At 39.5% G+C, this 13932-nt stretch overlaps 1 protein-coding gene across 6 annotated transcripts in view; it reads left to right on the top strand.

The window, feature by feature from the left end:
• Positions 1-13932, top strand: part of esrrga (estrogen related receptor gamma a) — a 168390-nt gene that overhangs the window by 75004 nt on the left and 79454 nt on the right. For 3 of the 6 annotated variants that reach the window (XM_039669199.2, XM_039669186.2, XM_039669178.2), the window contains exon 1: positions 13045-13328. The exons of 2 other annotated variants lie outside the window; for them this stretch is intronic. In XM_039669199.2, the coding sequence (XP_039525133.1) occupies positions 13273-13328 (56 nt within the window). In that variant the 5' untranslated portion in view covers positions 13045-13272. Of the gene's footprint in view, positions 1-13044; positions 13333-13932 lie in introns of those variants that run through there. One more of the 6 variants, XM_039669193.2, reaches the window with a different exon arrangement.

Below are 13932 nucleotides of genomic sequence, written 5' to 3'. Positions count from 1 at the left end.
GCAGAGGAGTTGAGCTGTGGCAGTAAACTAGCACAAACAGATTGACTTTAGTTGTTTACAGTGGCCCCTGGAACAAGGCTGTGCTACGGGTGCATTCTGGGTAGGTGTGTAAACAGGGTTGTGTTTGTGTGAGTGTGCATTTGGCTGTGCGAGTTTATCATAAAGCACGGCAGCTCTCCAGGTGCATATTAGTGATAAAGGAAGGTGAGGGGCTTTGTTTTTCTTTAACGAGCCGTCACACTCCATCGCCTACACCAAAGGGGTGATGGGTGGACTCTCTGAGACACATACACACAACCCGGAGAGGTCAGGATTGTGTGTGTGTACTGCAATGAAGAGGTGTCTTCAGCTGTTTTCAACTCTAAGCTTAAAACATACTTGAGTATGAAAGTATGCAAATACAGAAATGTGCATTGCAAGCGCTTAGTCACTTTGTACATATTTAAAATTGTCGTTCCAAACCTGTATGACTTACAGCTCTGATTTTTTTTTCTTCTCTTTTTTCATATTTTTTGTTTTGGTTTATCCCAATAAAACCCTTCAAAGTCTGTCATATGAAGTAACGGTCAGATTTAAAAAAAAAAAAATTATTTAAACTTTATTGAACTTTTAGGCAAATATATATATATATATATATATATATATATATATATATAAAGATTTTAAAGTAGTTTTCATATGTGTTTGTTGTTGATTATCATATTTGATACATCAGGCTTCCATAGAAAGAGAAAAGCCAGAAAATGTATTTTTTCCTTATGTGGAAAGACAACAACTCCCAGAATGCACTTGCTTCGCTGACCTAGGAGGCCACGCCTTCCGGTAACAGAGTGCAGTAGCTAAACAACAAGTCTAGGCTACTAGTGAGTCTTGTGATGAGTCTGCCTGAAAATGTGTTTCGATATCGCCCAAAATGTCCAGGATTCGGCTTTTACGTTCTACGGTCGCCATTCATTATGTTTACTGTGGCAAGCAGGAAGACTGAGGGCCGCGGGAGAATGGCGCGAGGCCAGTGGCGTGATTACCGGTGAGCGACATCTGTGAGACGCACGGTCTCGTATCTCTCACGGAGGAGCGGGAATTTTCTTAGCAATGTTAAAACGCAGATCAACCAATCACTTGTTTAGCGTTCATGTAAACACTACATTCAAATTCACCAATCAAAATGAATTCAGTTGGATTGAAACAAAAGGTGTACGTGTAAACAATGAATGGCGACTGCAGAAGGCAAAAGCTGAATCCCGGACATCGACGGCCGGACATGTCTGGGAAAAAGAGGATGGTAACCCCTACTACTCCGCTTTCCAAGCCTGCTAGATTATCTTTCAAAAAAGATGTGTACATTCTGTGACTGGGATCCCACCCTCTATGGGCGGATTGAAAACATACTACTCCTCTGGCCAAAAATCCTCCGATGACGCAAAATGACAATTTTTGCGTCATCAGAGGATTTTTTACAGACAAAAAATACATAAATCTCTCGTCTTAGGGGGTCTAAATCCTGAAGTATCCCTTTAAACAAGTTAATACTTTTATTCAACAAGGATCCATTAAATTGCAAATCAAAAGTGGCAGTCAAGTCTTCTATAATGTTACAAAAGATTTCTATTAAAACTACATGCTATTCTTTTTAACTTTCTATTGATCAAAGAATACTGAAAAGGTGTATGAAGGTTTCCACAAAAAGGTTAAGCAGACCAAACCTTTAAACGACAATGTGTGTAAACTAACTAACTAACTCAAGATAAGAGATTTGAGATAATAAACTCAAATTTGACTCAAGTTGCACCAAGTCTATCACAGAGTTTTTAAATCAAATGCACAACATTTTGAAAATGCAGTGGTGGAGGAAGTACTGAATCTCAGTACTTAAGTAAAAGTACAAATACCCAGATAAATATTTACTTTAGTAAAAGTAGAAGTAACACAATGACTACCATACTTAAGTAAAAAGTAAAAAGTACTTTATTTTAAATGTACTTTAAGTATTAAAAGTAAAAGTACTTGCATAACAATTTATTATCTTAATGTCTATTTTCTAATGATTAATAAAACATTTAATTCTAACTCATTCAACCTAATAGCCTACTCCTATAATGATGTTCAATAATGATGGAAAAAAATGTCACCATTTCTGAAACAAGCTTGCAATTAGGCAATATCATGCTTATCCTTACTATATGTTAATAACTATTGGCAGTAAACGCAATTCATTTATGGTGTAATTCTGAACCTTTTGGCTTGCCATAATCCTAACCAAACCAAACATATATCACACACGGTGCGTTTTCTATGCACGTAAAAACAAATTTTCGCGTATGAGTTGCATGATAAACACACTGCGTGTGAGACACATTTAGTGTGACCGGGTTTTTTTTTTTTTTTTTTTTTTTTTTTTTTGTGTGACCGGGTTGATATACTGTATCTATGGCAACCAAACGTCACTGGTGAGACAAACATGCAACGAACGGACGGTCAGATGACGTTTTGGCAGGGGAAAAACTGATCAGAAAATGTAACGAAAATGTAACAGAAGTTGTAGAAATGTAGTGGAGTAGAAAGTATAATAATTGCTGCAAAATGTAACGAAGTAAAAGTAAAAAGTATGCACTATTTATTGTACTTAAGTAAAGTAAAGATACGTGAAAAATGTACTTATGTAAAGTAACAAAGTATTTGTACTTCGTTACATTCCACCACTGTGAAAATGACAACCAAAAGATATGTGGAGAGTTGAGGTTTGACATTCTATAGTTAAGACACTTAGAATTCTTTAGAAACTTCTTTTAAAAAATTCTTTTACTTCCTACTTTCCAACTGGTAAAGTCTTGGCAAATCAATTAACCCAGACTTCAGTGAGAACCATCAATTTGACATTATTTCCAAAATGGCTGATATTAAAGTGACATTCCATTGGTTACTCTCAAGTAGAGATGGGGGAATTCCATGTTCCAAGATTTCTATAATTCAGCATAACTAGAAGGGAAAGGGGAACAATTCTTGACGATTCCAGCCACAAACTTCATCTGGAACATGGCATTTCTTGCACTCTCCAACAAACTACCATGTGATTGCATACATGTAAGGTAATATTTACTGTTTATAGTGACATCAGTCTAGGCCCCTCAGATTACAGCATAAATATGTTAAGAAAATGAAAGACACCCTCTCAGATTCCATCATGCAAGATTTTTCCCTCCATGCTATTGTGATGCAACAGGCTCAATGACATTTCCTCCGAGGACTGGAGAGAGAAAGAGACAAGTGTGGCTCTTCACATTAATAGTCTTTTAAGCCACTAAATTATTTCTTTTATCTGCGGCACTTAGAGAGACTGAGGGATCTCCTTTATTAAAATGAGCAACGCTTTGAAAGGGAAAAAAAAGCTTAACAAATACAGACCCACGTAATCCCTGATGCGTTTCTCTCTTCCCCTTTGTCTAACCTCAGTCATCTCTCTGTTTTCAAGCTTTGTGCTGCCCTGCTCTCCAGGTGTTTGATTTATTTATATATATTTCAGTGTTTGTGACAAAGTGTGTGTGTGCCGTAGAATCTTACCAAAAGAGCTGGTGGTTCAGTGTGTGGGGGGTCCCAACGCTCGAGAGCAATAGCTCTTCCAAACCCTTTTGTTGGAATGTTTAGTGCAAGTCGGTGTAGAAACAGGACCTGTGTATGGAGTGAGATTGTGTGTGTGTGTGTGTGTATGAGAGAGAGAGACTCAGAAATCGGGCTTCCCGCAGGGCGTTGGGGGCCCTCATTAAGAATTCTTTCCCATGCAGCCTGGTCCTAAAGCAGTATGAAGATGTGGCTATAGTCTGGATTGAATCCGCCCACTAGCTCTCTCTGAGAAGTCAATTACCACTTCCATACAAGAGGGACTTTTATGAGAGAGAGAGAGAGAGCATATGTGTGTTTCTATCACTTTCTACTAGTGATTTTGCATAGAATTAGCATTAATGGTGATACTTTTTATGTTGACTATAATAGAATACAAATTAAGACAAATCAACTAATCAGTCTTTCGGACTTAATTGCTTTCAATTCATTGCTATCTAAATTCACTTCTTTCTGATTAAATAATTGTTCACTCAAAAATGGAAATAATGCTATCATTTACTCACGCTCGTGTTGCTCCAAATTTGTATGACTTTCTTTCTTCTGAGGAACATAAAGGACCTGTTTATAAACTCCTGGTCACTTCATGCGTTTCCTCTAATTGCATAGCTATCCGATCGTGAAAAGACGAGGTGTAAATGCCCTCCCAAACGCTTTTTAGATTGATTTAAATCTGATCGCTAAAATCACTTTAGGAGGTGGTCTGGGTCGCATTCCAAATGCATTCGGTTGTTGAAACCACATACGTAAATTTTACTCCTCCCAAAATGGGGGAAAAAAAAGTTTTACAGCGTTATAGCCAGATACAGTGCTACCGCAACACCCATTGCTGCAGATGAATTGCTGTGTCAATACAGAATAACTAATAAGAACAGAATAAAAAGATTTTTGAATACACAGTTTTAGTGCATACATATCTTGCTAATTTACTAACCTGCATTAAACAAAATCCAATGTTCTGGTATTTCTGCCATCAGTGGTATAACATATTTAACCGTGAATAATTTTATTATTCAAGACATTGCAACAACAAAAACCAGCACTTGATAAAGGGACAAATTAAAACAATAAATATGTTTATTTTCATGTTGAACAACTTTATTTTTAGAGATTGTGGGGGTTAACATCTTAATAAATGTATTATATAAATTAATTGATATTAAAATGATTAATCTGGCCCCCTTGGTTGAGAATCACTGCTCTGAAATTGCGTGAATATGCAAAAAGTAGGCTATGTTAGATTGTGATACTGATAGTCTGCTGCTCATCTGTTATCTCACGTTTGCATATTTCCTTTAAAATAGCATAAAAATATTGTGCAAATAAATGGTGCTATGAACAGACACAATCCATTCTTAGTGAATTCACCCTTATAGAACTGCAGCACGCTGTAAATGTAAAGCATATATGTGGCATTAGCATTGCTCATAATTAGCTATTAATCATTGGTTAGTGTACTGAACACCTGTCTTTACTTTCCCTCTCCCTGTGTGAATCCCTTTGACCTACCCCTAATGGAGAAGGACGACCTGGCGAGCCACCTCGCAAAGGCCAGCAAATGCGTCGCCTTTCCTCCAAAGGGCAGATCCACGTGTTAACGGAGAGGGAGATCTCCTCTAAATCCCCGCAGCTTTGAGGAACAGCTGCGGGCAGAAGCACAGGGCTCTGTATGGGCTGAGGGGGGTCACTGTCTTGAGCTGAACCAGAACTGAGAGGTGAAGACAGGGATGGAAAGTTGGACAGTCACATGCTTTGTAATGACAGGAAGAGTTGTGATTGAATTCTATCTTTGATGTGAGGCTTATGTAATGTATTTGGAAGAAGTTGCAAATGGGTTCAGAATAGATTAGAGGGTTAGCTTACCCAAACATGAACATCATGTCATTTACTCACTCTCATGTTGTTTTAAATCTATTTCTTTTGTAGAGCACACATAGAGAAGTTTAGCAAAATGTCAGCGCTGCTCTTTTTTTGCTTGAAATGGAAATAAAATATTAATTTTATCAAATAGTTTACTATTTTTTGGTGAAATATTGCAAAATCTTGTGGTAAATAACACACCCGGCCCACGGTGTGGTGCTGAGCTGCTTTGGCATGATGAGAGTGGTGTGGTTAAACAGGCCATGCTGACATGATGGCAGCTCTCCATTCAGAACAGGGCCTGAGAGGCCAAGGCCACAGCCTGGCTGAGCAGGGACACTTTCAATAGGAATTTTTAATTAGTCCACCATCATTTAAATCATTTATTTTTTTACTTTTTTCTTTTAGCACCATATATATATTGGGACACCCTTCCGAATCACTGAATTCAGGTGTTCAAAATCACTTCCATTGCCACAGTTGTATAAAATCAAGCACCTGGGCATGCAGACTGCTTCTACAAACATTATGAAAGAATGGGTCACTCTCAGGAGCTCTATGAATTCGTACGTGGTACCTTGATAGTTTGCCACCTGTGTAATATGGCCTCACTAAAAATCTCTTCACTACTAAATATTCTATGGTCAGCTGTTAGTGGCGTGAAAACAAAGTGGAAGCAATTGGTAACAGCTGCAACTCAGCCAGGAAGTGGTAGGCCAAGTAAATTCACAGAGCGGGGTCGGCGCATACTGAAGCTCACAGTGCGCAAAAGTCACCAACTCTCTGCAGAGTGAATAGCTAAAGACCTCCAAACTTTGTGTGGCCTTCAGATTAGTGCAAAAACAGTGCGTAGAGAGCTTCATGGAATGAGTATCCATGGCCGAGCATCAAAGCCTTACATCACCAAGTGCAATGCTAAGTGTTGGTTGCAGGGGTGTAAAGCATGGCACCACTGGACTCTAGAGCAGTGCAGGCGTATTATCTGGAGTGACGAATCACACTTCCTTGTGTGACAATCCAGCAGACGGGTCTGGGTTTGGTGGTTGCCAGGAGAATGGTACCTGCCTTACTGCATTGTGCCAAGTGTAAAGTTTGGTGGAGGGGGGATTATGGTGTGGGGTTGTTTTTTGTTGGGTTGGGCACCTTAGTTCCAGTAAAAGGAACTCTAAAGGCTCCAGCATACCAAGAGACCCATCGCGAGACAGAAAAAACTGTGCTCCAAACCGTATTACACACACGGCAGAGTGGGAAAGAGCGAGAGACCTTGCGTGTGTGCCTCATGAAGCGCATGTAAAACAGAGAGCATCCTGACTGGCTGGTGTTGGCTTTTTTTTTTTTTTAAATGTACAAATCGAGAATCAAATCGAACCGTGACCTTAGAATCGAAAATGTAATCAAATCGAGGATTTGGAGAATCATGACACCCCTGATCGGGATGTAAAGAGACTTTCAACCAGCATAACAAAAAAATGTTTCTGTACAAATCACTTAACCTGTCTTTGCTTATCCAACTAATCTGATCTACCTGAAAAACCTGAACGCACAGTTTATTTAATTTAATTGTTTTGTTGTTTATTTGTGCTATTGCTTGTAGCTTGACTATTTGTCCTTACTTTATCATAGACTGTTTACTTGATTTTAACAGTGTTATTTATATTTTCAATGTTTTTTTATTATCTTCAATGTGTCCGTAAAGGGTTTAAATATATATTGCAATTTTATACTTTGTTTTTAAATCAGGCTATTTAATGCAGCCTAAGAATAAGTGGCAGGAAAATAGCGTGGTTCATGCAGGTGCACAACGCACACATAAAACCCTCTTAGACAGCAGTATTTTGTGCTCATGTTTACTCAAGCTTATCTTACATTGGAAAAAAATGTATGCAGGAATGACAACTATTTCATGCACTGGACTGTCTCTATATCTGATCAAAGTGTATCAGTTATATGCTGGTCATGTATTTGAAAGTAAATGGGGTCCCAGCAGACCTGGAGAATGACGAAGGGTGTCTTAATTGTAACCATAGATAAGAATAAGACAGGTCTTGATCCTTTTCAGACATGGTGAACTGCAAATACCATCAGTTAAAAGGTGCTTTAATGGGCTAATGTGTATCGCATATCAGAGCTCTGGTTATCTGTCCTGGATTTTTATTTGCGGTTTATTTAGGGTGTCCTGCGTGTCAGACTGCTAAAGAAATTCAAGAGGAGAGAGAAGAGGGTGGAAACAGGAAACAGCAGTGGCCATATCAAAGAGAGGTTAGCAAATGCTGCACATTGGGCTTGCCGCTGTCCCTGGAGCCCCCGCTAGCCTGTTATCACCCTGCCAAGCAGGGGGGCTTTGAAATTGGCACTTTCCTTCATGTGACAATTGTACCTGCTGATAGACCATTAGATTACTTAGATATTCACTGATTCGCTACCATATTAACCTTGTGTTGCTTTCCCCTTCATAACAGTTGTTTCATAGGACAGTTTTACTCACCCACCCAAGTCTTTTGAAAGTGGTGCCATAGCAGTTATTTAAACCAACCTTTTGCTGTCCTGGAATTGACACTTTTTTCTTGTGTGTGTGTGTGTGGTATGGAGTGAAAGAAAGGGGTTTGACAACATAGTCTCATTACACTTGAAATAAAATGCATATTTGAAACTCTGAATTATTAGTTAATTTGGTGAAATTAAATTGAAAAGGCTGTGTATGATAAGTTGGAAATTTAGGCCCTTCAGGTTATTGATATCTGTAATTTCTATTGCATAAATGATAATGATATAATGTTAATCAGATTTGTTAATTGTTAAACATTTACATTTTTAAGAAATATTTGATGGCTAAAACAAATTCCTATATTGTATTTATTTGAAATTAATATTTTTATTGTCTCAACTGTAATAAACCATGGTCTCTTAGAATTTTGAATTATTTAATAATTAACTTAATAAAAATGACAAAGACTTTGACATGGTTTGACTTAAAAGGGCACAGTGTAAAAAATATTGTTAGTTTGACTTAAAGTAAGTAACCTGGTTGCCTTAAAATTTTAAGTTGATTGAACTGGAAAAAAGTGAGTTAATACAACGAAGGAGATTAATTTAATCATCAGAAACTCAAAATAATAAGTTATCTCAACTAAATAAATTATTTAAGTTGATTTGACAAAAGAAAAAAGAACAAATCTTGAAAATATTTTTTACAGTCTAAAATTTGCAATTTTTTTTATTTATTGTTAATCTAGTACAGTTAATATAACCATAATATTAGTAGAATTCCATATTGTTACTATGCATTTAAATGAATATTTTCCCATCTTAATTCTGAGCCCTAAAATATTCCTTCATGTACTTGTATGACAAGGCAATTCAGACCACAGTGGCAGCCATAAATATATCCATTCTGTGACAGCGCTGGGGTAAAACAACAGAGGACAAACACACATACACACAGATGAGCTCTCCGCTCATCAGACAAACCGCACACGCACACACACACACAGTCACACACGCTGACCACCGCACAGCCAGTAGCTCCCTCTGTTGACCACTGCTGAACTGCAGACTGAAGGGCTCTCCCGGCACACAGCTGCCAACCTGCCTTTGTGTCCCCATCAAGACGCAATACAAGAGCACTGCAGCACTCTCATATGACAGGCACAAAAACACACACACTTTTCAGTCTATTTTCTCTTGCCAGGGACATTGAGTTTCTGAGTTTGAGGAAGCAATAATTTTTCGATTTGGAGCTTTGCTTGATAACAGCACGTTTAGGAATCTATGCAAGTGCAAGTTGTCACGTGGTGACTTAAACTGTGCTATCACACAAATACACAATCAGTCAGACATTATTCATCACAAAAAAATTAAAAACACAAGCTATATATGTATGTGTAATACTTAAGTAATATATATATATAATAAATATATATATATATATATATATATATATATATATATATATGTATATATATATTATATAAAAAATGTAATATATTTAATAAAGTAACAGATATATATATGTATGTGTGTGTGTGTGTGTTTACCTATTACTCTTAAATGAACATGAATATAAAACATTAGATTTATGCTGCATTTTTTTGTTTTGTTTGTGTAGTACAGTTCTCTGCTCAGCTCAAAAGCTTTCACTCTGAGATGCCCCGTACCGACCCGAGTGGCTACAAATAAGCATCCTGCCTCTTGAATTTATTACAGCCCAATTTTTGACAAGTTGATTTTAAACAACTCCAGCGGCGGGCGCATTGACTGTATGCTCGGCGGCTGGTCGGCTGACATGTGACCTAAGTGAACTTGCCCTCTCCTATTGACTGCCGTGATTGATGCTCTGCCAAGCTAGCCCTGATAATTCTTAGCCACATGTCAACAGCCAGTGACCAAAAGGGTCATCCCTGTCTTTAACATTTCACACACACAAATAAAAAACACACACATGCTCCCAACGCCCACATACACACGCACAAACCCTTACAAAAGCCAGACTGGATTCTTTTCATATCCTTTTTGAGACTCCGCACACCCGTCCTTGCTAGCGTCTAATGCGTTTTGTTTTTACATCTCAGAGCTCGTCTTTCAATCTGCCGGCTTGTGAATTGAATGCTCGTCCGTCTCTTGTGGCAGAACGGGATTCGGTTTGAAAGCGAGACGTGGCTCGTTGTAAAACACACACCGTCGGAACAATGGATGCAGAGGCGCTGTGCTAAAACTGCTAATGAAAAAGATGGGCAGCTATTGACACGTATCGACAGCCGCTTCAATCAGCGCAGACTAGTCGTGCATACTTAAGTTCAAATGTATTCAGCGGGGCAGCAGGGATTAAAGGCTGTTAATGGCAGCGTGTAGTAGGCTCGATTCTGAATAACTTTGGTGCCATGAGCACATTGTTTGAACTTAATGTTGCTAGCATCTTGCTATCAAAGTCAGATTTACCTCAATTTTGGGGTGACAGAAGTGCGGAGTGATGATTTAGGTATTTCCAGCCCCGCGTGGCCAGTGTTTAGGGGAATGGCTGTCCATTCAGCACGGATATGGAAATGTGACCTAAAGGGGGGTTTGTCAAAAGCAGCCGGGCCACTGTAATTGAATCAATACGTCCGGACACAACACTGCACCCCTGCTGTGAAGCCCAAATGAAAAAAGCACATTGCCTGTGTACAAAAAAAAAATAAAATAAAATAAAAACTTTGTCTGCTACATTTTCTTTGCTTTGATTCAGGTTTGATTCACTTTAACCTTTTTCTCTACATGCTTTTAAAGCAAGACCATACATTTTTAATGTGGCCAATGGCCATCTATTTGATTTCCTCTTTTTCAGGTGCATCTTAGTTCCTCAAGTATGAGCAGATAAGTTTTGTCTGTTCGCTCCTGCGCTCAGCATTTGATCTAGACTACGCGGAACTCAATATGAGGAATGTTTGTTGGTCTCATGGGACCCGAGTGAACACAGGTATCCCTCCTATCTGCATTCAAACATTACGGCAGTTCCCGTTCCCCTCATCCTCTTCATTTTCGTTTGTCACAGTGCAATTAAAACCAGTTTCAAATGGCAGTCGGCTGCCTGTCGCTTTGAAACCGCTGCTTTAGTATTTTTTAATCATGTGCCTTGTTTTTGTGGTGCAAAGATTGCAGAGGACTGTACATTGTTTAAAAGCAGACAGATGAATAAATTAAGCAAATGTAACTTTGGAAGTGTGAGTGTGTGTGAGTGTGTGTGCGTGCGCTGGCCGGCCGAAAACAGTAGTGTTATTTCTAAACTCCTTTGTTAGACCCAGAGCGTCCTTCAGCAATGGCAGCAGACTCCTATGTAATAAAAATAATCTTTTACATTTCTCTGGAAACAAAGCTGATCGTTCAAACGCATTTCCTTTTCTTTTTCCTGCCCATCTGTTATTCAAAGGGAAAAGCCTGAATTTCACTCAGTTGTGTCTATATGTGTCATATCTAGCTTTTTCTTTCTTTGTGCAGTTTAGAAGTAGATCTTATTTCCCTGAAAGATATTAGTTTCCAGTGATGTGTGCGTTGCATTGATCTGCGCCTCTTTATTGTTGATGTGCATCTCTCATTCGATATATCTTACTCTACACAACGCACCTGCTGCCTACCTGAGCCTTAATAGATGTTTATACCATTTTTTTAATATGGTTATTCTTTATTTAAAAATATAGATGTTTTATGAATATATATTTTAAGCAATGGAATGACAATGACTACTGACATTTAAATATTGATGAAAATAATAATAAATAAATATATTTTTTAGAATAAGGATTGTTACTACATGCAAATATTCAGTTATTCCTTCATTAAATATTTTCTTTGTTGTAAGTAATGAAATGACAAAGTCAGTAGCTGATTTATTTATTTAAAAAATATTGTTACAATTCATGATGAAAGTTATTGTTTCATCTTTATTACTGTTTTATTACTGTTTTTATTGTTTTTGTTTATTTATTTATTATAAGGATTGTTAATATAAATCAAGTCGATCAAAGAGATCTAGTTTGGTATATGAGCTCCTGTGAACAGGTTTAGTTTAGGCAAGCATTTTAAAGAGATATCTGCCTCCAAAATCCCTACAAGTTTGAAATATGAAAGACGGTCAGATGCAATTTCTGTGGCGGCGTGGTGGGGAAGGCACAATGGTTTGTGGGCCGGTGCGGCACCTGAATTTTCTTATCAGTGGGGAATTGCAATGTGCTGAGATGCCAGCAATATCTTCCCTGCTGCTGCTGGAAATGCAGCGAGCCGGTGACACACGCGTAAACATACACACGTACTTGCGAACCGTGCATGCCGGCAGCCTGGATGCCCCGCAAATGTGGCTCAATCATTCTAGAACAAAGGGGTGCCTTTGATCTTTCCTCGCTGTATCTGTCAGTGATGTGGTCACGGTAGCGTGTGTCCACTCCCTCACTTCCACATTTGCTCTGATGGGCCGCTGTTATGATGTTGCGGTGGATTGCTACGTGTTTAAGGACTGTATTGCTTCCAATTTCCGTGTTTCCGCTTACTTAAAGTGCACGACAGTATTCGCAAGCCGAAAACAAGAAGATTTTTTTTTTCTCATAGCAGAACTGAAAGTACTTTTAATTCAAACTCTCTGATTGTTTATAACGCATTAAAATGTGTTAATGTTCTCCGTGCAGGTGGAAGGAAGAAACGAGCGACGGGCGGATGCAAAGTGAACGGCAAGCGGCTTCATTCACAATGTTTTGTATCAACAAAGTGAGCGGTTTTATCTCCGCACTTGACAGCGCGAACCGATAAGCATTGCTGAGGGAGAGAAGCGGGCTGCTTCTTTAAACCCTCTCTCACCCCCTCTTTCCCTCTCATTACACCACTCCCCCTCCCTCCCTCCTTCTCTCTCTCTCTCTCTCGCTCGCTCGCTCTTTGTCTTTCCCCTCCCCTCTCTCCCTGCTCCATCTCTCTGTGGGCGCAGACACTACCCTGTCTCACTCCAATTGGCTGGGAAGCCACCAATCTGGCATCCGGGAGGACCTGGGGGACTGCATATGCAAAGCCCTGATTCATATTAATGAGCAGCAATCGTGGCTTTAAGTCCTTGATTAGAAGAGTGCAAGAGCTTTTGGTCCCAACTGGCTGTGCCTATAGGCTGTCACCGGGAGAACGGTCCTGTTAATTGCACTGCTCAGTCACGGAAGGGAGAGAGAAGAGGAGGAGATACAGAGAGAGAGAGAGAGAGAGAGTGAGAGAGAGAGAGAAGCCAGAGTGAGAGAGAGAAAACTTTAATTTATAGAAGAGGTTTGCTCAAACGATGATCGCAGAGCGCACATGGATTCGGTAGAACTTTCGCTCCCTGAGTGTTTTTCCCTGCACTCCGATCAACAGTAGGTACATTTTCATTCCTTGTACTTCTACTTATAGTTATGTATCTGGCTAGACTGTTTGTTTCGTCTGTAGTTGCTGTCCTAGCAGTGTGTTTGTGTTTGTTTGTGTGTTTATGTGTGCATGTGGTCACCGTAGTCCTCCTTGTCAAGGTTGTTTTTGCTGTCAGGTTGCGTCTGGAGCTGTGTGTGCGTACTTACGTCGTGCCGGCAGCTGACGGCTTGTCCACTATTACGGCAATCTGTGTCCGCTTTGACAGGACAGAGAGTGTGTTGTGTAAATCATTAGGAGTGTGTGGCGGAAAACAAAATGAGAGAGAGAGAGAGTGCAAAGGGAGGAGGGGAAGACCAAAGCCATGGGATGGAAGGGAGAAAACGGTCTTTGGTGGCTTGAATCGCAGACCGGTCGCACAGCATGTGGCCCGCTAAATGTATTAAAGACGGTGTGCTGGATCAGAGAAGGAGAGAAAGGGAAGGTGGGAGGGATTGAGTGTGCGAGGCATGAGCGGGCGGTCCAGGAGCCGGTGCAGAGAACAGCTCCTTAGCTTGATATTTATCCCTGTCCCGCTGCCCTTCTGTCAGCATAGAGCGAGGAAACGTGAAAACA

This window comes from Pimephales promelas, chromosome 15, assembly GCF_988280905.1.
Source record: "Pimephales promelas chromosome 15, fPimPro1.hap1.1, whole genome shotgun sequence".
Lineage (NCBI taxonomy): Eukaryota > Metazoa > Chordata > Actinopteri > Cypriniformes > Leuciscidae > Pimephales > Pimephales promelas.
The sequence above is the reverse complement of the archived record's forward strand: the minus strand, read 5'-3'. Positions and strand labels throughout refer to the sequence as shown.